The following is a 25,668-nucleotide window of genomic DNA, read 5'->3' as shown; positions in this document are numbered from 1 at the left end:
CGTGAACCCGCTGCAGGGTGGGACCGCAGCGGCCGCGCGCCGGCTCAATGAGCCCTTCAGCAGCAGAGAGAAGTGCGCACGCGCGCAGGAGCCTGGCAAATGGGCGGGACGAACTGTGCCTGAGAGGTCATTCCCGCCTATAGATGGTGCCAAGCGAGCCAGGCGGACACCCTAACTCAGCAGCAGGCTCTTTTGCATTCACCGGTGCTTGGGATCTTGGGATCCGGTGGCAGGTAGCTTCTCCAGGTCAGAAGTTCCGGATCTCTGGGGGCAGAGACGCAAGGAAGGGGGAAAAGCGAGGCGAGGTATGTGACCACCCCAGAAATCCACCCGCTCGGGGGAGCCAAACTACTTCCCTTTGAGGTAACGCGAGAATGGGCGGGGTCTGGCCTCGGCGCCAGAGCGAGGGGAGGTCCCGGCCCGGGGGCGGGGTTAGAGGCGGGGAGACCCGGCTGTCGGAATCCGCTGACACTACCTCCGCTGCTTGGCCAGCGCCACCATCCCGTCTTCCAGGGTGCCGGCTCCCAGCCTGGACCTTGTCGTTGGGAACACGGATTCCCCCTGTGTCTGGGAAGAACCTTTCCCCCCTCCACCTCGGCTTTCTCCACAGGTGAAGCCTCCATGGAGCGGCTCCTGGCCCAGCTGTGCGAGACCAGCGTGTTGCAGCCGCTCCCGGTGTGGGAGGGGGACACCACGGGCCACTGCTTCACCCAGCTGGTGCTCAGCGCCCTGCCCCACGCGCTCCTCGCCGTGCTGAGTGCCTGCCACTGGGGCGCTCCGAGGTGGGTAGAAACAGGTGCAAGACATCTGTCCATGTGTGCCTGCAGACCTCACCCGAAACCCACATCTCCGAGGTAGTCTAACCAGAATAGTGAGGTCTCTGAAGCCGGGCAAAAATAGAATAGCATCTGGCATTAGCACTTTGCAGCAATGTGGCTCTTTTGGGTCAGGTCACCTATCTTTGAGCCTCATAGCATTGTTGGGAGGCTTAAATCAGATAATGCATTTAAGCATATAGCGCAGTGGCTGGTACTTTTTTAAAGGCCGGATGAGTCGTAGAAAGCATCTCTTCTGTAGATTTCTAGATGCCCAATGACAACTGTCATGCATTGAAGGCAAAAATGGGTGAACATGTTTTTAGCCAAGAAGGATAACGTGTTGAAGATGTAGGATCAATTTCTCACCACTTCCATATGTGAAAACTGTGTTCCTTGGGGCGCCTCAGTCGGCTAAGCCTCCGACTTGATTTTGGGTTTAGGTCATGTTCTCATGGTTAGTGAGTTCAAGTCCCACATCAGGCTCTGCACTGACAGTGTAGAGCGTACTTGGGATTCTCTCTCTTTCTCTCTCTCTCCCCACCCCCTTCCACCTTCTCTCTCTGCCCCTCCCCCACTCATGCTCTCTGAAAAATAAATCAATGAATTAAAAAAAATTTTTAATTAAAAAAAGAAAACTGTGTTTCTAGACTAAGGGAAGCATATGTAACCAGCTGGAGAAGAAGCAGTAGGTAGAAGAGAAGAGCAAAATCAAAACTAATCTTTCTGGTTTGGGGCTCTAAAGTGCAAGTGTCAAACCCACTTTGATTTTGTATTTATTTCCTCTATGGCTAGATATGTCTTACTCTGGCTTCTGACAAGGCAGGAGAGAAATCTAGTTTCTGCCTTTGAGAGTCCCTAGTCTGCTAGATGGAATGTGTCCCTATCCAAGATGAATCAGGGGCATATGAATCCCTTCCTTCAGGAGGAGAAACTTGGGACCTGCTTGGTCTGGGGGACTCTTGATTTGTATTTTACACAGAATGAGACAGAAGTCTAGAGAGGGTTAGTCAGTTAGCACAGACATCCAAAACCTGCTCAGAGGAGTATCTATTAAACACAGTTCTTTGGGAACTCACAGTCTAAGGAACAGGCAAGAAAGACCATCGTATAATCAGTAGAAACCGTGGTTATTGTATCTTACTTACCAGACATTTTGTACACTGCTGAAAAGGTTAGAGAGATCCAAAATCTCAGGCAAGAAAGGACATTAGAGGGCTTGGAGTCCAGACTCCTTATTGCTTACTGTAGAAATGAAGAAAAAGAGATGCAGAAAGGGAAGGAGACTTGCCCAAGGTCATAAGACTGACTGATGGCCATCTTGGGGCCTCCAAAGGCCCAAAAGTTCTGTCCCCACATCTTAGGAAATAAAATTCTTTTTTTTTTTTTTTTTACATTTTATTTATTTTTGAGAGACAGAGTAAGACAGAGCATGAGTTGGGGAGGAGCAGAGAGAGGAGACACAGACTCCGAAACAGGCTCCAGGCTCTGAGCTGTCAGCACAGAACCTGACGCAGGGCTCGAACCCACTGTGAGATCATGACCTGAGACGAAGTCGGATGCTCAACTGACTGAGCCACCCAGGCGCCCCAGAAATACAATTCTTAAAGGTAGCCTTTTATTCCAGTGTAAAGCACTCCAGATAACTGTGGTTAGTTGGACTTTTTAGAGGAAATCCAAAGCATGCTAATTTATAGTTAAACTTTTTCAGTAACCCAGCCTTACCAACTAAGGGAATAATAGATTTAATCTCACTGTGTGAACCTTCAAGGCATTCTAATATTCGCTGCTACAGATGTGTTATCCTGTACTTGATTTTCAGTGTAGACAGATCACACTTTTGTTCACTAAAAAAGTTTTTTGCATGCCAAGAAGGTAGAGACAAAACTAAAAAGAGGTTTTTCTTCAGCAAATGGAATCACAGAATATGATCTATACCACCTTCTACAACCATTGGAAAGAGTAGAATATTCTGAGGCTTCATAAAATTTAGGCTATAGTATAGAGTGTAGAAGCCATATATAAGTTCATCTAACAGTGCCTCAGGCGAATTTAAGGGTTATTTTAGGTAGCTAATTTTATAAAAATGAATACTCATTCCTTAGTTGTTATCTGTATGAAAATTTAAGATTTAAAAAAAAAAGTTTTATTTTCATTTAAGTCATCTCTACACCCCACATGGGTCTCAAACTCACAACCCCGAGATCAAGAGTTGCATGCTCTTCCGACTGACACCAGCCAAATGCCCCTGGGATTTTTTTCTTTTTTTTCTAATTAGTCTTCATGTTCCACACAACTGTAACTAAAAATTGCTAGTTTCTGTGGCAAAATAATGGTCAGAAATGGTACGGGTAGCCTGGAAAATAGATTAGCTTGTGATAGACTTCCTGGAGGAAAAGCCCTGTATTTCAGGGTAAAATGGGATAGAAATAAGGTGTACAAAGCAGGAAAGGGAGCTGATTGCCTCTAGGTAAGTGAATTATTAGACTTAATGTCTGGGTCTGAGTCAGCCATAATGTGCCTCCTTTTCTTTTGCCTCCTTGTCCCTAGGAATCCAGATAACATCCTGCACTGCAGTCCAGGCTGGCGCCTCCGACTTGCAGCCTCCTTCCTGCTCTCCATCTTTCCATTGCTAGACCTCCTTCCAGCTGCTTTGCCACCAGGGGCAGGCCCAGGGCCAATAGGATTAGAAGTGCTGGCAGGGGGCGTGGCAGCTGTGGCCTGGATCAGCCACTGCCTGGCCTTGTGGGCGTTGGCTCATTCCCCTCATGGCCACTCCCGGGGACCCTTGGCCTTGGCTCTGGCTGCCTTCCTGCCAGCCCCAGCCCTAGTGCTTACCTTGCTATGGCATTGCCAACGAGGCACACTTCTGCCCCCACTCCTACCCGGGCCCCTATCTCGCCTATGCCTTCTCATCCTGCAGCTGGCTGCACTCTTGGCCTATGGTCTGGGCTGGGCAGTCCCTGGGGAGCCGCGGGAGCCCTGGGCCCAGGAGCCCCTCCTGTCCCAGGAACAGGAGCCTGAGATAGCTGAAGATGGGGAGAGTTGGCTGTCACGCTTTTCCTATGCCTGGCTGATGCCCTTGCTGGCCCGAGGGGCCCGTGGAGAGCTCCGGCAGCCCCAGGACACCTGCCGCCTTCCACACAGGCTGCACCCCACCTACCTGGCTCGTGTCTTCCAAGCACACTGGCAGCAAGGGGCCCAGCTGTGGAGGGCCCTGTATGGGGCCTTTGGGAAGCACTATCTGGTGCTTGGACTGCTAAAACTGGTGGGGACCATGCTGGGATTCTCAGGGCCCTTGCTGCTTTCCCTACTGGTGGGCTTCCTGGAGGAGGGGCAAGAGCCACTAAGCAATGGCCTGCTCTATGCCCTGGGGCTAGCTGGTGGGGCTGTACTGGGTGCTGTGCTGCAGAATCAGTATGGATATGAGATACGGAAGGTGACGCTTCAGGCACGAGGGGCTGTGCTGAATATTCTGTACCGAAAGGCTTTACAGCTGGGGCCCAGACGTCCTCCTGCTGGGGAGGCCCTGAACCTGCTAGGTACTGACTCTGAGCGACTGCTCAACTTTGCTGGGAGCTTCCACGAGGCCTGGGGCCTACCCCTGCAGCTGGCCATCACCCTCTACCTGCTGCACCACCAGGTGGGTGTGGCCTTCGTGGGTGGTCTGATCCTGGCACTGCTGCTGGTCCCTGTCAACAAAGTGATTGCCACCCGCATTATGGCCAGCAACCAGAAGATGCTACAGTACAAGGATGCACGGGTTAAGGTGAGGGGCTACTTGGGGTCCCTCAGCAATCCAGAGACCCCCACCCAGTATCCTGGTCCCCAGGTCCTCCCATGCACAGTGCCTGAGGGTGTTAAAATCCGACTGCTAAGAACTAATAACTAAAGAGCTCAGACCGGAGAAAGACAGACATGGGTTCAAATTCCAACCCTACCATTTACTAGTTTAATTACCTCAGACAAGCCACTTAACCTCTTTGGGCCTCTGTTTCCTCATCTGGGAAATGACCATAATTATATTAGGTAACCCTGGGTACAGGGAAAGTCAGAAAGTAAGCACTAAATGAACATGACCCATTAGTAATACTATAGTATTAGCTCCTATAGCAATCCTAGGAGGTAGGAAGTAGCCTGTTTAGGACCAAATGGGTTTTTAGTATTAGTGCTAGGACCTGAGCCCCCCTCTCCTCATCTAAGGGCACAAACCATCCCGTAGCCACGTGTACAGAAGCCTAGGAGAACCCCAGCTACCTCTAAGGGGTGGTGGGTTGTAGGGAAGGGAGTAGGTCAGTCTTCTGCCTAGACCAGCTCTAGGTGAGGAGGGTCTGGCAGCGTCAATTCTGGGTTCTTCAGTGACTGGGGGATGGCAGGTCTGGAGGCCCTCACAGCATAGTTATCAGCCTCTTCTGGGAGTAGCTTAGAGTGCTAACAGGGAGGGGATCCCTCATAGTTGGTTATGATCCAGGGCCTCGTCCCCTGCCCATGACAGCTACAGACTAGGTCTCCAGTGCCATCTGGGAAGGCACCTAGTGCCAACCTGGCTTGTAGGCTGGGGATGTGTGAGTGTGGGGACCCAAAGAGGTTCTGTGGCCCTTGCCCATCTTGCCTGGGTTCACCAACCTGTCTGACCCTGGGCTTTGGTGTCGCCTCCTACATCTGTACTCTAGCCATGGGCCAGACTAGTGACTAGCTCCTGAAGCCATCTGTTCTGGCTTTGGGAAATAGTCCTTAGTCCCTCATCTCATGGAGGGAGTGCTTTTACCCCAGTGTGGTGACACTCCTGTGCTTTCTATCACTTTATCTCCTAGGAAGGTGGGGGGGATTCCAGCTCTGACTTGTTCCCTGCTGGTGGAGAAGTAAAAGACTGGCAGGGAAGCAACTCAGGGCTGAAGCGGATTTGAAGGCAGGATTTCAAGTTAGGGCTGAGGTGGGCAAGCAAACCAGGGCTAGGTACAGAGTACAGAGTATCCGGGAGCTCGGAGTACTCGGCCTCCTCTGTTAGTTGCCTGGGGAAGACTGGGCAGAGGAGAATGAACACACATGAGCAGTATCTCCACCTCACACTGCTCTCTGGTCTCTACTCCTAGCTCATGACAGAGTTGCTGAGTGGCATTCGGGTCATTAAGTTCTTCGGGTGGGAGCAGGCCCTGGGAGCCCGAGTAGAGGCCTGTCGAGCTCGAGAACTGGGGCGACTCAGGGTCATCAAATACCTGGATGCAGCCTGTGTGTACCTGTGGGCTGCCCTGCCGGTTGTCATCTCCATCGTCATCTTCATCACCTATGTTCTCATGGGTCACCAGCTCACTGCCACCAAGGTAAGGGCCAAGAGAGGAGGGGATGGCTGTAGCAAAGCATGAAGAGAGGCAGCAACCAGAGATTGCCATGCAGTTGGGAGGTGGGCTCAGGCCCTCAGGGCTACTGGGAAGGAGGATCCCTGGCTGTCTTGCCCTTTTCTGACCAAGGGGGGATTCTCTGAAGTTTCCGGGGCCTCAGATCTATAACTCTTTCCTCTGTGAAGGAATTCCTATTTTTCCCTCTCTTCCTTCTTCTCTGATTGCAGGCCCAGGCTCTGAAATCCCCATTTATGTCTCCTGATCCCCATTCTGATGGCCTTGGAGAAAAAAGTCCATGATCTAGTGCTGGCTCTGGCCAGGGTCAAATGATGTTTGTCCATAGAAATTCTGAGCAGGTCTCAGAATGCGCCAGGCCTCAGTGCTTATCAAGGTGCAACCTGGATCCCTGGAGGAACATCTGGAATTTCTAGCATTCTGAAATGGCTATGTTTGCCATCTCTAACCCAGGGATTTTCTAGCCAACCCCTCAGTTCTGCTGCTGCCCTGTTCTTCCGTCCACACACCTGTCCACAGGGCCACCCATAGCGCAGGCCTCCAGGTAGCCCCTGGGCTTCAGGTGATGATTTATCCCCCTTCTATCCTACTTAGGTGTTCACAGCATTGGCACTGGTGCGCATGCTCATTCTTCCCCTGAACAACTTCCCTTGGGTGATTAATGGCCTCCTGGAAGCCAAAGTATCCTTGGACCGGATTCAGCGTTTCCTTGACCTTCCCAACCAGAACCCCCAAGCCTACTACAGCCCAGGTAATGGGAAGCTCGAGGGAAGAACCTGGCACAAGTGAGGAGGGAGCTGTAGCCCCAAGGACGTTATACAGAGGTGCTGGCAAGACGAGCCAGAGGGAGCAGAACCCAGGCAGAGCAAGTGGCCATCTCCTGGGAGAGAACCCTCAGACCAAGACAGGCTGAATTAGCACTGTGCAGGTGATGCAGGAGAGGCAAGCCAATGGCACGCTTCTGGTTTACCCTCCTCCAAGTAGGTTGATTGTGCATTAGAAGCCCAAGTTGAGTGCCTTTTTCCCTGTTCAGATCCCCCCACAGAGCCATCTACAGTGTTGGAGCTGCATGAAGCCCTGTTCTCCTGGGACCCAGTTGGAACCAGCCAGGAGACCTTCATCAGTCACCTTGAAGTGAAGAAGGTGTGTTGGGTAGACAACCTAGGGCGATCCCCAGATGAACAAGAGAGGCAGACTCAGTGACAGAGAAGCAAGGACGGAGCCAATCGTAGCTAGGTGGCCTACCTCTCTAATCACTGAGGGGATGACTGGAGGGGCTGTTGCGAGCAGGTCTACACTTCTCTCTGACTGTCCTCCCATTAAGACAGCTTTCTCAGAGTCATCCACTTTCTCCCTGGTCTTTAGACAGTTATCTCCACCTACTGCAGGCCGACAAGTATGTCTGTCTCTCTATTGTCCCTCAGGGGCCAACAAGTTCAGAACAGACCCCAGAGCTTATTCAGCATCTGCCCCAGGCTGGGGACCAGGGGAGAGGCCCAGCAGTCTCTTCTGAGAAGGATTTTGCAAATAGGTAGATAATCCTCTATTTAGCCTGGTGCAAAGGAATCACACCTTGTGACTCATACCACAGCATACATCCTCAGACAAGCACTTGAAAGAATATTCCTGGCAGGACAGTGACTTCTATTTACCCGAGTCCTGGTTTTCCCTCTCTCCTGACCCCTATCCAACCCTTTGCCCCACAGCTCAACCCAGTATTCTCTAGTCTCTACCACATTTGGCTCACATTTCTGGCATGGGCTGTATATTTGTTTTTCTTCTTAGTTCAGGCAAGACAAGGCTGGAATTTTTCAAAGGAATTTTACTAATGTGTCAGTTGGGGCTTTTTGGACATAAGTCATAGAAACCCACTGGAGCTAGCTTAAGCAAACAAGAATTTATAATAAGGATATAGAGATGAATTGCACAATCCAAGGGCATGCATGCATCCAGCTGGATCTCAGCAGCCCAGAACCAGGACTCAGCCCCTAGAACTTCATTCTGTCTGCTTCTCTCATATGCCTCCTGCTTCTCTCTCGGTGGACCTGCTCTCCACTGAGCAGAAGATGTGACTGCAGATAGCCCTTCCACTTACAGGCTACAGGCAGAAAGAAGGAGAATTCCCAGAGGAGGGTCTCAGCTTGGTCTGGTGGCCACTCAGAGATGGGTCAATCCTGGCTGACAGATTGGGGGCATCACAGAGCTTCTAAGAGCTCCACTTCTTTCTAAAAAAGGTATTTTCCCCCCTTTTTGTGCAGGATGATAGCCCCATGAATGTATGTTACAACTGAGAAATGAAGAGAGAACAGAAGATTTGAAACTAAATCACAGAAATGGGCACTTTTACTCTGAGATAGCAAAAGTCTAACCACAGGTGGACTTAGCTAGCCCAGCATCCAGGCTCCAAAGCCAGGAGTCCCTCCCTCCCTTCTCCTCCTTCTGAGCTCCCTACCTTGACCTCTCCTTGGAAATTCTGGGCAGTTTTCCTCTCATTCTCTCTGGCACACTCTCTAGCTTCTCTCCAGAGGCCCTTCACAGAGACCGTGAAACTGATCGCTCCTCTGAGTGGGGAGTAAAGCACTGTACTTCTCTAGGTCCTGCACGGTGTCACTCCCTGAGGCATAGTTCAGCCGGGGGACTGGAGCATTCTTTCTTACAGACTACCAGGGGCCCAGAGAGAGCCCTCTGTGGAATGTTCGGCAGCCCAGGGCCTCAGGAGGGAGACCTGATGCTTACTGTCTGGCTTCCTTGCAGGGTGTCCTGGTGGGCATCGTGGGGAAGGTGGGCTGTGGGAAGAGCTCGCTGCTGGCTGCCATTGCTGGGGAGCTCCACAGGTGAGCAACCTCTAGTGCCCCTTTGTCCTCAGCTTTGACCTTCAGCAGACACTTGCCTAGCCCCTGCCAGGTGGTGGGCACCTTTTTAGGGTCCAGAGATGCCAAGGGTCAGAGATGAACAATACATGGTCTCTTTATTGGGAGAGTTTTCATTCTGGAAAGGGAAAGGCAGTCAAGAAAGTGAGTGATAATCATCATACCAGAGTGTTGTAAGTGGTATAATAGTGAGTGAAGAAATAAATGGAAACATCCTGCATCAGCTGCTGTTTCAGACAATGTGGTTGTGCAGGGAGGATCCAGAGAGGAGCAGAAGTATGAAGGAAGGCCTTCTTATTTGACAGTGAGAATGAGTGAGTGCAGGGTGGTGGCCATGCTCTCCTCTGAGCTTCTGAGCACATCCAGCCCTGACAGCTGCTTGGCTGTACCCAAAGAATGATTTCTTCCCTTCCCAGTCCAGAAAGACCCCCAGCCTCTTTAGGACCCCTCAACTTCAGTGGCTGCCAATCCCATGTGACATGAAGAGGGACCTGATGTAGAAGATGGCAGTCTGGAGAAGCTTCTGGGGGGCAAGGGCTGGGTATGGAGGGACCCGGTGGGAGCGGGCTCCCCCATGCTGCTGGCCCTGCTCCCTGCAGGCTGCGTGGGCGGGTGGCCGTGTGGGGGCTGTCCAAAGGCTTTGGCCTAGCCACCCAGGAGCCCTGGATCCAGTTTGCCACCATCCGGGACAACATTCTCTTTGGGAAGACATTTGATGCCCAGCTGTACAAGGAAGTGCTAGAGGCCTGCGCCCTCAGTGATGACCTCAGTGTGAGTGCCTGGCCCTGAAACCTCCTGGCTACCTCCTTCCCCATGTCCCTGATGGGGAGACTTGCTCTAGTCAGAGACTTGCTTCTCTGGGAAGGGGTTGCTTCTACTCAAGCACCATTAACCAAAGACTGGCGGTGAGGTTTGGTCCTCCCAGAGTGTCCAGCTGTGTGGTTTCCCCTTTTCTGTGGGACCCAGAGGGGTGGTAGTGATGAGGTGTTCTGCATAGCAGCTAAGGGAACTCCGAGGCCTCTGAGGCTAAGGGAGGGTTCCCCCTGAGGCTTAGCTCTACATAGGTTTGATTCTGATTCAAGAGGCTCCCCCACTTCCCATTGGGGAGGCTTAAGAGAGTCAAAGTTACTCTAGGCAAGTCCATTAGATCCCCTACATCCTATGTACTAAATTTAGGGGGATGAGATTTCAGATTTCTCCTGTGACTTTCCCACCCAATCCCCATGTCCCCTGTAGGACTATTATCACCACCACCCTGTCCAGGTAACTGTGAACTTCCCTGGACAAAGGGCCTTTAACATTGACCACGGGGTATCCTATGCCCATGTATCATTTGTTTCTTTTTCTTTTTTAATTTATTTATTTTGAGGATGGGGAGGGACAGAGAGAGAGGGCAAGAGAGAATTCCAAGCAGCCTCTGCAATTTCAGCGCAGAGCCCAACTCAGGGCTCAGTCTCACAAACCATGATCTGAGCTGAGATCAACGGTCAGATGCTCAACCCACTAAGCCTCCCAGGTGCCTCATTTCATTTGTTTCTACATCAAGGATTTCTCAAATGTCTGCTAGGTACTGGGAAAAAAGATGAATTCTAGACACTAAGAAAAAGATGAATTACAAAGCTGTTCCCTTAGTGGGAAAAGTTGTCTGGTAGGCCTCAGGAGCTTCCTCTGGTATGGGTACCCCTTAGCTAAGGAGACCACTCCTGAGGCCACAGGAAGGCTTGGGGTACATTCCTTCTCATTTCTTCTGGCAAAGCCTATTAAAGCTTTCACGCTGATTTTGCCCGTCATCATCCTTGCGTGTTAAAAAGGCAGGGTAGTGAGTGTGATGGGGTTGTTAAAAATCCACATTCAGGGGCGCCTGGGTGGCTTAGTCGGTTAAGCGTCCGACTTTCGCTTGGGTCATGATCTCGCGGTTCGTGGGTTCGAGCCCCGCGTCGGGCTCTGTGCTGACAGCCAGCTCAGAGCCTGGAGCCTGTTTCAGAGTCTGTGATTCCCTCTCTCTCTGACCCTCCCCTGCTCATGCTGTCTCTATCTCTCTCCTAGAAATAAATAAAACATTTTAAAAAATTAAAAAAAAAAAATCCACATTCATGTCCTGCTGCTTACTAGCTGTGGAACAACCTTGGGCAAGGCTACTCTGAACTTTGATCTCATCTGTGAGAGACAAGAAATACCAACTTCATGCCATGGAGATTGGATTGTTGGAATTATGGGCTATCCCCTGTGGCTTGCTCACCCAAAATTCAAGCCTCAAGCTCCCTGGCTCTCTTGACCCCCTCCACCTCTTCCCTGCAAAGAGATGCAATAGACTGTATTTGGGAGCCCACTGACCAATGCTGGGGGGCATATTCTGTCAGATCCTGCCTGCTGGGGACCAGACAGAGGTGGGGGAGAAGGGTGTGACCCTCAGCGGGGGACAGCGGGCCCGGATTGCCCTTGCTCGTGCTGTCTATCAGGTAAATTAAAGATGGGGGAGTCTGCAGCCTTGGAGGGAGGGGGGATGGAGATATTTTCATTAGCATTTGGTATCTTTACTCCTTATTTAATGTTCCTCAGGTGTTGGGCCCTTGGCCACCCCATCCCCCTTTTGCAGATTGAAGGCAGAATTAAAGGCCCTTTAAAAAGCATTGTGTAACTTGAATCACTGGACCCCAGCAAAGCTGAGCACTGGCCTTGCTTGACTGGAGGGAAGTTCACCCTTAGATCTTACCTCTGTCTCTACTGCTCTAGGAGCCCCTGGAGTTCCTCTCAGCTGTTCTCTCTGACTACATGGGGATCATGTCCTAGGAGAGGTCTGGGTTCTAACCAGAGGACCTGGGACTTGGTGCCCGTGGTGCCCCTCCCCCTCCCCAGGAAAAGGAGCTCTATCTCCTCGATGACCCTCTGGCTGCTGTGGATGCAGACGTGGCCAACCACCTGCTGCATCGGTGCATCCTGGGAGTGCTGAGCCACACCACGAGGCTGCTCTGCACCCACCGCACGGAGTACCTGGAGAGGGCAGATGTGGTGCTACTGATGGAGGCCGGGCGCCTGGTACAGGCCGGTAATGTGGACCCCCAGGGTGGGAGACCAGCCAAGGGAGACAGCCGTCTGCCCAGGTGTAACAGGGGAACAGGACAGTCGGACTGTCACATGTAGACTCTGCCACCTCCGTGTGTGGCCTGGGCCCCGTCATCCTGTCTCCTGGGAGACCCTGTCCTGCCTTCACAGAACTGGTGGGAGACCACAGAGAGGAGGAGAGAAAGGAGCACATTGGTGCAATGCCAGTGGATTTGGGACCTGGGCTGTGTGACTGGGTGGCACACATTAGGGAACACAGAGGCCCAAGATCTCTGAGAACACTCTTGTCCTTTGAGACGAGAAAGCAGTCAGGTTTAGAATAGTCTTTTTATCAAATAAATACAAACAAATAAAAATTAAAAACCCACCTCTGATGGATTATTATCCAGAGGGAAATGACCATCTGGCAAGTTCACTAGGAGAGAAACAGGAGGAAATGAGGCTCCACCAGAGTTTTTAGAAATTTCGTGAAACAAGAGGAGAAAGCTCTGTAGTGAGGAGAGGTGACTCTGTACCGGGTGCTCCTGGGAGGCTAGGACTCTCCTTCTAGGGGTAAACATTTTCTGTCTGTGCTGCTTGGACTGCAGACACAGAGGGATGGACTTGAGGATCCTGCTCAGAGTCTGGGGGTCCAGGGCAGGGCCCTGCTAGGGAGGGTCAGAGAAGGAGTCCAAAAAGAATGGGAAGTGGATTCCAGACGCATCGAGAAGGGCAGAGTACATACCCAGGACAACCCCATGCTGATCTCCCTGCTGCCTTCCAGGACCTCCCTCTGAGATCTTGCCATTGGTACAGGCTGTCCCCAAAGCCTGGGCTGAGGATGGACAAGAGTCTGACTCAGGTATGGCTCAGGGGTGAGGAAAGGACTTGCCCATCACCACCATACTTTAGAGCTACGTTTTCCTCAAAGCTCCCCTGCCTGTCTGAAACCCTGAGGTTTAACTGTTGTCCTGCAAACTTACCACCATCCCCCCTCCCCCCCTGCAATTCTCCCTCGCCCCCTCCCCTGATCCTCACAGACACAGTGCAGTCTGGTCAGAACCTAGAGAAAACAAAGTCGGGCCTGGAAGTGGAGGAGAACACATGTGGCCGCCTGCTGCAGGAAGAAAGCAAGAAGGAGGGCGCTGTGGCCTTGCACGTGTACCAAGCATACTGGAGGGCCGTGGGCCGGGGCCTGGCCCTAGCCATCCTCCTCTCGTTGCTCCTCATGCAAGGTTGGAGTGAACCCCGGAGCCCCTCATCCCACCACAGCCCAAGGTCCCCCTCACAGCCATCGCTTTGTCCTGATACTTACAAAGCTCTGAGACTCCCCAGGCTGGGGCAGCAGCTGAGAGAGTCCCAGCGGCAGGAGGGGTGTACTCTGCAGCCATCTTCTGATTTGTACACCCCGCCCAGCTAGCCCCTACCCTGCAAATACCAGATCAAGCACTCCTCAGAGCAAAAGGGTGATGGGCCCAGGAAAGAAGTGCACACTAAGGAGGACATGGGATAGTGGCAAGGTGGGGAGGGCCAGGGGGGTGAAGAAGAGTAGAAACCAGAGTCACGGGCAGAGGAAGGGGGTGTTTGAATGGAACAAAAGAATGGGTCTCACTCACGGCTTTTCCCTCCGGATTCTCCCCCAGCCACAAGGAACGCTGCTGACTGGTGGCTCTCCCACTGGATCTCTCAGCTGAAGGCAGACAAGAATAGCTCCCAGGAGGCGCCAGCCCCCAGCAGCCCCGGACTCACGGGGCTCCTCTCTGCCCAGCTGCTTCTCTTCTCCTCAGGAAGCCTCTAGTGAGTGGCTGGGGCTAGAGCAGGCCTGGCACTCTCACTGAGGTGTTGCCAGGCAGGGATTGAGAGGTAGGGGGCTAGTGTTCCAGGGGTGTGTCTTCTGGTGGGGAGAGCTGGCATGGGGGAGGGGAGGGGACCCCTGAGGGGCCCTACTTTTGGTTACTCACAGCCCCTTCCTCACCACTCAGCACCTCAGTGTCCCCGCTGCCGAGAGCTGCCCCCAACGACTCCTCAGACATCCGTTTCTACCTCACCGTATATGCCACCATTGCCGGCGTCAACTCCCTCTGCACCCTTCTCCGGGCAGTGCTCTTTGCGGCAGGCACCCTCCAAGCTGCTGCCACCCTGCATCGCCGCCTGCTGCGTCGAGTCCTTATGGTGAGGAGAGGGGAGGGTGGGGGTGGCATGGGGGAGCACTCCCAGTATCCAGGCTCCACTGGGGCCCCATCCTACCTCCTAGTCCTCAGAAGATAGCCCTCTCAGGAGAGAGGCCTTGACCAGAGAGGCCTGGAGAGCAGAGCGGCTACCTAGGTTCAAACCCAGTTGCTTAAGCCTATAGCTTTCTCATCTGTAAAATGGGGAGAAGAGAATCTTTCTCAGAATCACTTCTGTTCTGGACTTCAAGTGCAGAGGCCTGAGTTATTCACCTCTTATTCATGGGACACAGGACACCCCTTAGATCACGCAAGATGCCTTTTTGTTTGTTTGTTTATCTGTTCCCTTTTATCTGCATACCCTATTTCCATTTCTCTTCTTTCCTTGATAAGTACCATTCTAAGTGTGGTTAGTATGTATCTTTGTGGGATTTGAAAAAAAGTTTTTTAATGTTTGTTTATTTTAAGAAAGAGAGAGCGAGCATGGGGGAAGGATAGAGAGAGCAAGAGAGAATCCTAAGCAGGCGCCGAGCTGTCAGTGCAGAGCCCAATGTGAGGCTGGATCTCATGAACTGGGCACCCCAGTGTGTATCTTTGTGTTTGTCTTTTTGCAAATGCCTATGTTTTGTGTGCCGGCATTTTTATAAATGACGTTCCATTTCTTACTATTTTTATTTAGTGCTGTTTCTAAGATTGATCCCTGTTGCTATGTGTATATCTAGTCTTTGGCAGACACCATAGACTTATTATCAGGATTAAATTAGCACATGGAAAGTGCGTAGAATAGTGCCTGGCACATTCTACTCAATTAGCAATTATTGTTAATGATGTTGTTATTATTATAAAGCCCTTTCATGTTTGTTATCTTATCTGGGTCTCATAATAACCCTGTGAAGTAGGTACTATTATCCCCATTTTGCAGATGCGGAAACTGAGGTTCTGAAAGTGTAAGAGATCTGGGCAAGCCTAGTTCCGTGAAGAGCCAGGCCGTGAGCCCAGTACTACACAGGTCTTCCTGTTGCCTGTCAGGGAGTAACTGCCCACTGTTCTGCCTCGAGCAGGGCATCTTTAGGCTGTGATGGAATTCATTTCTTATAAACTGGCATTAGGAGCTGCTTCTGAAAGTCCTGTGCCCTAGTCCCTTGCCATAAGAGGATTGTTCCCCAAGTAAAGGCAGAGAGTTGGGGGACGGAGAAGGTGAGGAAAGGGACGGGCTGCCTTTGAGACAGTCCCTCACAGTAGCCATCTAAACAGCTGGCAGTTGCTGACCACTTACTCCATGCCAGGTTGACTGTGCTAAGCACGTGACTGCTGTATGTGGCTTTCAATCCTCCTGCAGCCCTGGGAGCTGCTGTTCTGTATTATCCCTGTTTCTGAGATGAGAAACAGGGGCCTTTAAGAGATTAAGCTCCTTGCCTGGGGTCTCCCAATTACGAGATGCAACTGGAATCCAAGTGCTTAGCCATGAGATAATACTGACTTTGACTGCTGTCCTTACCACTCTGCCCAGCCACAGGCAATTAGGATATTTCTCCTGACATCTAACTTATCACACACTGGCCTGAAGTCCCCGTCTTCTAGAGAGAGACTGGCTCCCTGCCCTTGAGAGGGGAGTAGGCACATCTTGCAAGGGGGTAGAGGAATGGCCAGCATGGCCTCTTAGGGTCACCACTGGCCAGAGGGATGGGAGAATATCTTTCCCACCCTGGGATAGTCTCCCTCTAAGCTCCACATGCCCCTCTTCTCTGCCCACAGTGCTGTCCCCACCCCTCTTCTGCCAGGCCCCACCTTTGTGTAACCACACCCTCTCTCCAAGGCACCAGTGACTTTCTTCGAGTCCACACCCGCTGGCCGGGTCCTAAACCGCTTCTCCTCCGACGTGGCCTGTGCAGATGACAGCCTTCCCTTCATACTCAACATCCTGCTGGCCAACGCAGTAGGCCTGCTGGGCCTCCTGGCTGTGCTGGGCTCCGGCCTGCCCTGGCTGCTACTGCTGCTGCCGCCTTTGAGCATCATCTACTACCGCGTGCAGCACTACTACAGGGCCTCGTCCCGGGAGCTGCGGCGCCTGAGCAGCCTCACGCTGTCCCCCCTCTACACCCACCTGGCTGACACCTTGGCTGGCCTCACTGTGCTCCGGGCCGCCGGAGCCACCTACAGGTGTATGAAGTCTGCCTCTCTCAGCCACGGAGGGGAGCAAGATGGGAGGTGCGGGTGGGTTGGGGGGTGAGGTGCCAGGGGAGGGTAGGACCACTGAGAAGAAGGGCATGTGAGTGCGATGCCCTGGGAGAAAGAGGAAGGAGATAGAATAAAGGGATAGTGAGGCTAAACATTGGCCCCTCTATACCCTCTATACCCCTGAGTAGAGGCCTATGGGTGTATAGATCAGCTCCAAGAAGGACGCGTTTCGGGGAAGGAGTCTGGATGGGTCAGTGCAACAATGGAATGGCCTCGCTTCCCCCTGGCCTTCCCCAGGTTTGAAGAGGAGAACCAGAAATTCCTGGAGCTAAACCAGAGGTGCCAGTTTGCAGCCAGCGCCGCAATGCAGTGGCTGGACATTCGGCTGCAGCTCATGGGGGCCACCGTGGTTAGCGCCATCGCGGGCATCGCCCTGGTGCAGCACCAGCAGGGCCTCGCCAACCCAGGTGCCACCTCGCACCTCAGAAGCATGTTATCCTCCCGCCCCAGACCTCTCCCTGCACTGTCCCCCCCAACATTTCACCTCCCACCCAGGGGGTCCTGGGAGGAGGTGTTGTGATTTTCATTGCCCACATTTTAGAGTCAAGGAAACTAAGTCCTAGGGAGAGACTCGCCCAAGTGGTGGTGGGTGTGGGACGAGTTTTCTGATCTTCACCCCTTCCCTGCTCTGCCCCATCCCCAGCACTCTGCCAGGCCCGGCTTCCGGTGTCTTCCCTCACAGCCTCTCCAGGCCCACTGCGCTCCCTTGTGGCCAGCTTCCTGTGGTGCCTGTCTAGGTCTTGGTGTCTTTCTGCTTCTCAGCTGGCTTCCTTTACATACCCACAGCCCACAGTTTGGAATTCTCCCACCTCGCCCCACCCCGGCTCCCACATGCGCCCCCATGTGCAGTAATCCCTTAGTGGCTTGTGCTCCTTTCCCCTAGGACTGGTGGGCCTGGCACTGTCTTACGCCCTGTCCCTGACGGGCCTGCTTTCGGGCCTGGTGAGCAGCTTCACGCAGACGGAAGCCATGCTGGTGAGCGTCGAGCGGCTGGAGGAGTACTCCTGTGACCTGCCCCAAGAGCCCCAGGGCCAGCTGCCGCGGGTAGGCCTGCACCCCTGCCCCAGGCCAGGGCACTGGCACCCTGGAGGCTCCTCCTGACATGCCCTGTCTCTCCCCTGCTTCCTTTCCTTTCGCTCCTCACTATCTCGGCTCCCCTCGGGTCCTCATGTGATCCCGCAGTCTTCAGGGCGTGCCTCATCTTTGTGTCCATGGAGAGGGCCTCATCTCTGCGGCATGTGCCCTTTCCTCTTGCGCCAGTCCTTTCTCTTAATTCTTCCTTCTTTCCACTCTCCATCCCCCCTTCTCTTTCTGATTTCTCCCACCTTGCCCATCTCCCTCTCTCTCCCACCCATGGACCCACCAGCTGGGCATCGGCTGGCTGACCCAGGGGAGCGTGGAGTTCCAGGATGTGGTGTTGGTGTACCGGCCAGGGCTGCCAAATGCCCTGGACGGGGTGACCTTCCGCGTGCAGCCTGGAGAGAAGTTGGGCATCGTGGGCCGCACGGGCTCTGGCAAGTCTTCCCTGCTCTTGGTGCTCTTCCGGCTGCTGGAACCCAGTTCGGGGCGAGTGCTGCTGGACGGTGTGGACACCAGCCAGCTGGAGCTGGCCGAGCTCAGGTCTGGGGGAGGGAGAAAAAGGGAACCAGACTACTGGCACTTGGAGGAAGGTCCAGCTAGGACGGCTATATATCAACTCAGGACGGCCAGGCCTGGTCAGGGGCAGGATAGAGCATAGGACAGGCAGGTGAGGATAGCGAGCTCCTAGTGGTCAGGTCCAGACTCATAGCTGTGGTCTCAAGGTCTGCAATCTGACCCAGGCCCACCTGTCCAGCTTCACCTCATATTCATATTTCCCAGCACACAGCCTCAGGTCGAGACCCACCAGTCTTTGCCTCCTGAACCAANATAGAGCATAGGACAGGCAGGTGAGGATAGCGAGCTCCTAGTGGTCAGGTCCAGACTCATAGCTGTGGTCTCAAGGTCTGCAATCTGACCCAGGCCCACCTGTCCAGCTTCACCTCATATTTCCCAGCACACAGCCTCTGGTCGAGACCCACCAGTCTTTGCCTCCTGAACCAGGGGCAGTGCCCCATACTGATGCCCTCAGCTTTGATGCTCAGCAGGTGGTGCTTGGGATAGCTCGAGACCTGGGCCAGTTGCTCCTGGCCACAAGTGGCCTCTTCTGGGGCTGATCATCTCCTCACTCCCACCTCCAGGTTTAGCTAGTATCATTTTTTCTGAGTTCCATGACATGCACAAGGTAGGGAAGCTCTGTCTTCCAAGGCCCATTACTGATCCCAGGGCCTGGACCTGCTCTTCCTGTCTTCTCTTTTTTTTTAAATTTTTTTAATGTTTATTATTTCTGGAGAGAGAGGGAGATACAGAACCTGAAGCAGGCTCTAGGCTCTGAGCTGTCAGAACAGAGCCCGACGTGGGGCTTAAACCCACAAACCGCGAGATCATGACCCGAGCTAAAGTCAGATACTTAACTGTCTGAGCCTCCCAGGTGCCCCTCTTCCTGTCTTCTCTTACCTGTGGTGGCCTTACTACCTATATAAGCTATAAGCTCGACCATATAGCTCCTCAGGGCCCAATTCCAGGCCCACCTCTGACCTTGAAGTGTCCCCTACCCATTCACACTCTGGTCATTCCTTGCCACTGCTGCCCCAGTGGCTGCTGGAGTCGGACCCGTACAGTTTATTCCACTCCTGTTCTCAGTGTTTTGTACCTCACTGAGAGTAACTCCTTGGGTGTCTTTTTGATATTCCCCATAGCCCTGGCACAGATCTAGGTATGTGGCTGGCCAATTCGGGAGCAAAGTGGGAATTCTGTTTGCATCTTGCCCCAAACTTTCCCGGAAGGGCTAGCTAAAAACCTGTGCTAGGAACAGCAGCAGCCACATCTCGAGTCAGAACTCCATGTCCTGTCCCCACCCTGCCCCCCAGATCCCAGCTGGCTGTCATCCCCCAGGAACCCTTTTTGTTCAGCGGGACTGTTCGGGAAAACCTGGACCCCCAGGGCCTGCATGAGGATAGGGCCCTGTGGCAGGCCCTGGAGCAGTGCCACCTGAGTGAGGTGATCACGTCCATGGGTGAGTACTAGGGCCTCCCCTGTGGTGGCAGGAAGGAGCAGGGAGGGGCCCAGGCCCTGGGGGTGAGGATGGTGTGCCTTGCAGGTGGTTTGGACGGTGAGCTGGGCGAGGGAGGCCGGAGCTTATCCCTGGGGCAGAGGCAGCTGCTGTGTCTGGCCAGGGCTCTCCTCACGGATGCCAAGGTAAGGCAATAGGAGGAGATCTTCAAGAGGGCCAGGAAGAAGGCAGTAGACAGTCAGGCTGAGGAAGTGAGTTGGGGAGAGGTTTCAAGAGACTAAGACACTTTTCGGGGCGCCTGGGTGGCTTAGTCGGTTAAGCGTCCGACTTTCGCTTAGGTCATGATCTCGTGGTTCGTGGGTTCAAGCCCCGTGTCGGGCTGTGTGCTGACAGCGCAGGCCCTGGAGCCTGCTTCAGAGTCTGTGACTCCCTCTCTCTCTGACCCTCCCCTGCTCATGCTGTCTCTCTCTCTCCTAGAAATAAATAAAACATTAAAAAAAAAAAAAGAGAGAGAGAGACTAAGACACTTTTCCTTTTATAGCTGGAGGTGGGGAGCTGTAGGCTGGGCTGGGCCTGGCCAGGAGGGATGGTGCATAGGTAGGAGCCAAGGCTAACCCTCTTCCTCCCTTTCTTCCCCAACCCTCTCCACGTGTTCCAGATCCTGTGTATCGATGAGGCCACGGCAAGTGTGGACCAGAAGACAGACCAACTACTCCAGGAGACCATCTGCAGACGCTTTGCCAACAAGACAGTGCTGACCATCGCCCACAGGTATGCACATGTTCAGAGCGAGAATCTAATCAGTGACCATGGTGACAGGAACCCAGAGCCTCCCCTCCTTCAGGGACCCCAGGGATCAGGGCTCTAGAGATTCCAATCCCCCGTGAATCTCAGCTCCTTGTTCTCCAGGCCCTTTATATAGGACATTGTCCGAGGCTATCTCCGGCCAGGGGCTGACGTCTGTGGAACAGACATGTGCTGGCCAGGGGAAGAGAGGAGGGACAAGCAGGTCAGCTCTCTTCCTTAGGGCCTTGTCCTCCACCCTACCCCACCCCCCACTGACCACCTTCTCCCATACAGGCTCAACACGATCCTGAACTCTGACCGGGTACTGGTGCTCCAAGCAGGGAGGGTCGTGGAGCTGGACTCCCCTGCCGCCCTGCGCAGCCGGCCGCACTCACTGTTCCAGCAGCTGCTGCAGAGCAGCCATCAGGGGTCCCGCTGCTCTCCCTGAGGGCCCTGAGCCTGAGGCCCATCCTACAGTCTTCCCCACCCCGGAGCGGGTGCAGAGGTGCTGGGTTCTTGTTTACAGTCTCCTTTGTGACTCTACCTCTCCCTCACTTCCCAGAGGGGAAAAGGGAAGTTGGAAACTGTGCTTTCTTGGGGAACACAGTGCTGAGGCTTCCCTGGAGCCAGGCCTCTGCTCTGGCCCTCTTGCAGCTGGGACTCCAGGCAGGTTTCTCTGGCAAAGGAGCCCGTGCGCACTTTCATGGTTTTATTTGATAACATTTCCACCTTACAGTCTATGTATTAAAAAAATAATATTTCTGGTGTGAGGCTGAGGTCCCTCAGTGTGTGTACCCCAGGAGAGGGGTGGCGAGAAAGGCCTACTCCAGTCTGAGAAGCCGAGGAGGTGAAGGTGGGGGCCAGAAAGCCCCCACCTCCATCACAGTGCTGTGGTCTTTCCAGGCTCAGGGGGCAGGTCAGGCGACAGGGGGAGCCCTGCCGGCAGCATGCTAACCTGACATTCCTGATCCTGGCGGGCTGGGGCATAGTGCGCGGCAGGGAAGCAGCAGGGCCCAGGCGGGCAGACACCGCGGCGCCAGGCCCTCAGGGTCAGCAACATAGTGGACAGGACCAGGGCAGCAGTGAGGGCCCCAAATACCACCACGGCCACCAGGCTAGCTGCACCTAGCCCAGCCTCTTGCCTCCGTACCACCTCCTTCACGGAGATGCGCAGCAGACCTGCCCCCACGCTGTGGGGCACAGGCCCCGTGGCAGGTGCCACCACAGCCAAGGTGGGCCCCAGGGGCATGTCCGCTGTGGCGGCAGGATCGGGGACTGGTAAGATTAGCTCACAAGTCTTGCCACCATAGCCACTGGGGCAGAGACAGTCAAAGTCATGGACACGGTCCCGACAGCGGGCCCCTCGCTGGCATGGGCGGCTGGCACAGTCATCCAGGTTGATGGTGCAGAAACGTCCAGCAAAGCCCTCAGGGCAGAGGCAGGAGAAGCGGTTTATGCCGTCCAGGCAGGTGGCACCATTGGCACAAGGCCGCATCAGACAGTCGTCTACATTGACCTCACAGCGGGCACCCACGAAGCCAGCCAAACAGCGGCAGGTGAAGTTGAGGGCAAAGCCCTGGTCATCCTGGCACTGCCCACCATTCTGGCATGGAGAGCTGCAGTAGGGGTGAAAGACGCCACTGATGGCACCTTGCATCTGCAGGGTAGCCCAGGTCAGCATCCTGCCCACTGCCACCCTTCTACCCCCTTGCTAGCTATGTCACCTTGAGCCACTCTCTCTGAGCCTTGAACACCTCATTCTAAAAATGAGAATAGGAGGGCTCCCGGCTGGCTCCGGTGGTAGAACATGCAACTCTTGATCTTGGGGTTGTGAGTTCAAGCCCCGCAGTGGGTGTAGAGATTACTTAAAAATAAAATCTTTTTTAAAAAGTGAGAAGAGGGGCGCCTGGGTGGCTCAGTCAGTTAGGCGTCCAACTTCGGCTCAGGTCATGATCTCACAGTTTGTGGGTTCGAGCCCCGCATCGGGCTTTGTGCTGATAGCCAGCTCAGAGCCTGGAGCCTGCTTCAGATTCTGTGTCTCCCTCTCTCTCTGACCTTCCCCTGCTCACACTGTCTCTCTCTCTCCCCCTCTCTCTCTCAGAAATAAATAAAACATTAAAAAAAATTTTTTTTAAGTGAGAAGAATAGTACCCAGCTTCCCAAACTGTGAGAGTTAAATGAGATAATCCAATGTCAAACGAAGGCCAGGCTGAAGGCAAGAGTGCTATTATTATCTGCGTAGGCTCTCAGGCCTGAGGCAGAAATGAGGACAAGTCCAGCCCTGCAGCCCCATTTCCTCAGTTCACAGTGAGGCACAGGCTGCTGCGTGGAACATCTTTAGGGGCTGCATGCCAGCTTTCCCCAGGGAGAGGCCTAGGTCCTCAACCTCCCCACACTCACCTTCCCAACCAGAGCAGTCACACATTGATGGTTATACCTCCAGCTCCTGCAGGTTTTTGTTTTTGGGGGAGCAGTTCAGATGGGACCCAAAAAGTTGGGAAACACTGAACCGGAGACACTTTGGCAGGCTGGGGTTTTGTCCTCAGGTGCCCCCATGTGGGACTTCAGACCCTCAGCCCTAATACTTCACCACTACTCTCTCTACAGTCCTCCTTCTTCTCCCTTCTGTCACCAGACTTTCCCCTAACCTCCCACTCCCACCCCAGGCCAGCACTCACCCTGCCTGCTCACAGGGTCCGGCCTTGCGCTCACAGTCGTGCCCATGGAAGCCTGGTGGGCACACACAGTGGTACTCACCGCCCCCGTCATAGACACACTGGCCTCCATTCCGGCAGGGGGTCTGCGTGGTACAGATGTGCTCATCTGGAGAGAGATCGGGAAGGTTCTGGGATCACCCCTCACACCTGGCACCCAGACCTGCCCAGGCCCCACCCAAAATTCTGTGGGCGTGACTCGCACTACAAACCCACCCAGAGCTTGCATGGTGTAGTGCGGGGAAACAACACTGAATTGGAGTCAGGCCTTGGCACTGCCGGTCTGTCTCAAAGTGACTGGGCAAGTTGTATCTCATCTGTGGGTCTCAGTTTCCTCATCTGTAAAACGAGTACATTTTCAGCAGCTGCCTCGCTCACCTCACAGGATTGTGTCGAGGCCCAATTTAGGTAACAGGTATTATAAAGTCTAAGATGATAAAATCCCACGTATTTGAGGGTTTGAGCCAGACACAATAGGTACTTGATAAATGGATTTTCCCCTAAGACACACAGGGTCCCCAGCCCAACAACTAACCTCTCTACTCCCCTACCTTTGTCACAGAATTTGCCTGCCCAACCACTGTGACAGATGCACTGCCAGGGCTGGTGGCAGGTACCGTGCTGGCAGCCAGGCATCTTCACACAGCGCTCACAGTGCAGCCCCTCCCAGCCTGGGTCACACCTGATGGGGAGAAGCACAGGGGCAGGGGTCTGGGTAGGGGGATCTGAGGAAATGGAGGAGGCAGGACCGGAGCATCTAGAAAACGGGACATGTGAGAGGCCCTAAAGGGAAAGCAGGCCTATCCCAGGTAGGTGCAGGGCTGTACAGGGTCATCGGACACACATACGGAATCAGACCATCAGACACCAGCATGCAAGTCCTCGTTCTGCACTTTGTCTAACCTTTCTGGGCCTCAGTGTTCTCATCTGTAAACTGGAGATGCGCTTGGCAGGGATGGGTTGAGGAAGAAATGAAGATATTTGTAAATAACCCCAGTACCATTCCTGGCATGTCTGAGGTGCTCCGAAATGGTTTAAAAAGAGTGACCTTGAAAGGTCATCAGGACTATTTTCCCATCCTATTAAGTCTGGACTATTTCAGAGTGGCCCAAACACTGCCAGCACCTTGCCCTGTCAGCTCATTTTTCCTTATGTGCAGAAACACTTTTCTCCTGCTACAGGATTTGCCCATCCCCCACCCCAGTGAGTCAATTACTCAGATTCATAAGGAAAGATCCTCTTTCCTGAGTGCTTCGCCCCAGCAACCCTCCACAGCCTTTCTTTCTCAGGCTAAACCTATTCTCTTTATATCGTTATCTCCCGCACCCCCTTTCCTCATGGGCTCCAATCTCCAAACTCTCTCAAGCTTCAGATGTTCCTCCTAGTATCTTGAGGAACATTTCAGAATTCCTGGATCAGCCTTGGGAGAGTAAAAAAGTGGGGAGGCATAAGCGAGAAGAAGCATAAGAGAGGCAAAGCAGAGAAGAACTGGGGGTGAAGGAGAGGCTGGCCAGTCTGCCCTATGGCCATGAGGGGATAGGGAGTGAACAGGAGGATCCTAAGTCCCTAGACATTCTGCCATGGGGCTTGACCTGGTTGTGGGTGTGGGCCTGCTGGGAAATGGGGAGCAAAGGAGTTTGGGAGCACGTGTTCGAGAGAGGTACCTGCAGGAGCCGTCAGGCGCGCAGCAGCCGTGGGACAGGTCACAGTGGGAGCTGCAGTCATCGGCTGCAAGAGATTGACGTAGGAGGAGTGAGCCCGTAGGAGGGGCTAGGGTTCGTCTCCCTGAGATGCGGGGCTTGGAGGACGAGGGGTCTCAGTAATTGGGTGGGCTCGCTCTGGGCTCAGGCGGAACAGAGACTCCTCGAATTGCAACGGGACTACCTAGGTCTCGCCAACCCAGAGGGTCGAGCGGCTGCAGTGCCGTCTCTGGCCGGCAGAGGTCAACACGCAAGCGAGAGATGGCCGGGCAGGGCCGCGACCTGAGTCCGGGGGCGCGCTCACCTCGGGCAGGCTGAACGGGTGCCCCCAGGATGCACAACAGGCACACGAGATGTAGGCAGCGGCAGCCGCTGGGCATGGTCAGCGCCGGCCCCGGGAGGACGGACGGATGGACGGCCGGACTTGCGGACACCTGTGGGACGGCACAGGCTGGGAGGCGGCCGGACCTGGATTCCGGTTCCAAGTGATGGGAGCCGAGGAGGAAGAGGGGCGTCCGGACAGAAGGAGGTGGGGGGCAGCGGGAGGGCGGAGGCGGGGAAGACTGAGCAGGCGAGGAGACTGGAGACAGGAGCCCGGGAGCGGGCTCTGTGGGAAGGAAGCGAAGGATGGGCAGCGCCGAGCGAGGTCCAGGCGCTGGAGGGGCCCGGGCTGTGAACGCAGTCCTCACGGAGGACTCCGCGGGGACGAGGACAGCGCCGAGAGATGGCCTCGGGCACGAAGGGGACGCGGGGGCCGGTTCCGGGCAGCGAGCAGTCTCCGCCCCTCACCTCACCTCCCCCCTCTCCCGCCCCGGGACTTGCTCCCACGTTCCCCTCCTATCTTCGCCGCGCTCGACTCCGCCGCGGCGCGGGGCCTGGAGCTCCCAGAG

General features: G+C 54.1%; 2 protein-coding genes across 4 annotated transcripts; one reads left to right on the top strand and one right to left on the bottom strand.

Annotated features, from left to right (window-relative positions):
* Positions 1-262: 262 nt before the first annotated feature.
* Positions 263-21,147, top strand: ABCC10 (ATP binding cassette subfamily C member 10). Of its 2 annotated transcripts, none has more exons than XM_077764915.1 (22): positions 263-305; positions 611-782; positions 3,366-4,584; positions 5,909-6,136; positions 6,764-6,920; positions 7,203-7,312; positions 8,924-9,003; positions 9,639-9,810; positions 11,400-11,498; positions 11,896-12,085; positions 12,866-12,943; positions 13,122-13,316; positions 13,725-13,878; positions 14,064-14,253; positions 16,066-16,409; positions 16,725-16,894; positions 17,371-17,531; positions 17,854-18,107; positions 19,436-19,581; positions 19,666-19,763; positions 20,237-20,349; positions 20,659-21,147. In XM_077764915.1, exons 2-22 carry the CDS (start codon positions 622-624, stop codon positions 20,810-20,812), a joined length of 4,473 nt encoding a protein of 1,490 aa, XP_077621041.1. In that variant the 5' UTR covers positions 263-305; positions 611-621; the 3' UTR covers positions 20,813-21,147. The 2 variants fall into 2 exon arrangements, with proteins under 2 accessions (XP_077621041.1, XP_077621040.1); XM_077764914.1 differs by having other exon boundaries at positions 493-782.
* DLK2 (delta like non-canonical Notch ligand 2) lies at positions 21,068-25,184 on the bottom strand. Of its 2 annotated transcripts, XM_077764917.1 has the most exons (5): positions 25,083-25,184; positions 24,743-24,806; positions 23,630-23,760; positions 23,043-23,187; positions 21,068-21,980 (listed from the first exon to the last, which is right to left on the bottom strand). In XM_077764917.1, the coding sequence occupies exons 1-5, from the start codon at positions 25,156-25,158 to the stop codon at positions 21,245-21,247; spliced, it is 1,152 nt and encodes a 383-aa protein (XP_077621043.1). In that variant the 5' UTR covers positions 25,159-25,184; the 3' UTR covers positions 21,068-21,244. The 2 variants fall into 2 exon arrangements, with proteins under 2 accessions (XP_077621043.1, XP_077621042.1); XM_077764916.1 differs by lacking the exons at positions 24,743-24,806; positions 25,083-25,184 and adding an exon at positions 23,982-24,008 and having other exon boundaries at positions 21,069-21,980.
* Positions 25,185-25,668: the final 484 nt, after the last annotated feature.

The sequence above is a fragment of the Crocuta crocuta genome, unplaced genomic scaffold (genome assembly GCF_008692635.1).
Source record: "Crocuta crocuta isolate KB4526 unplaced genomic scaffold, BGI_CrCroc_1.0 scaffold44, whole genome shotgun sequence".
Lineage (NCBI taxonomy): Eukaryota > Metazoa > Chordata > Mammalia > Carnivora > Hyaenidae > Crocuta > Crocuta crocuta.
Note: the sequence above shows the minus strand (reverse complement) of the source record. Positions and strands in the feature narration are given on the sequence as shown.

Coding starts and splice junctions, on each gene's coding strand:
- ABCC10 (XM_077764915.1), top strand. CDS start 622: ATGGAGCGGCTCCTGGCCCAGCTGTGCGAGACCAGCGTGTTGCAGCCG. Junction 13,317..13,724: donor CTCGTTGCTCCTCATGCAAG/GTTGGAGTGAAC, acceptor ATTCTCCCCCAG/CCACAAGGAACGCTGCTGAC. Junction 16,895..17,370: donor GCAGGGCCTCGCCAACCCAG/GTGCCACCTCGC, acceptor CCTTTCCCCTAG/GACTGGTGGGCCTGGCACTG.
- DLK2 (XM_077764917.1), bottom strand. CDS start 25,158: ATGCCCAGCGGCTGCCGCTGCCTACATCTCGTGTGCCTGTTGTGCATC. Junction 24,807..25,082: donor ACCCGTTCAGCCTGCCCGAG/GTGAGCGCGCCC, acceptor AATCTCTTGCAG/CCGATGACTGCAGCTCCCAC. Junction 23,761..24,742: donor GCGCCTGACGGCTCCTGCAG/GTACCTCTCTCG, acceptor TCTCCCCATCAG/GTGTGACCCAGGCTGGGAGG.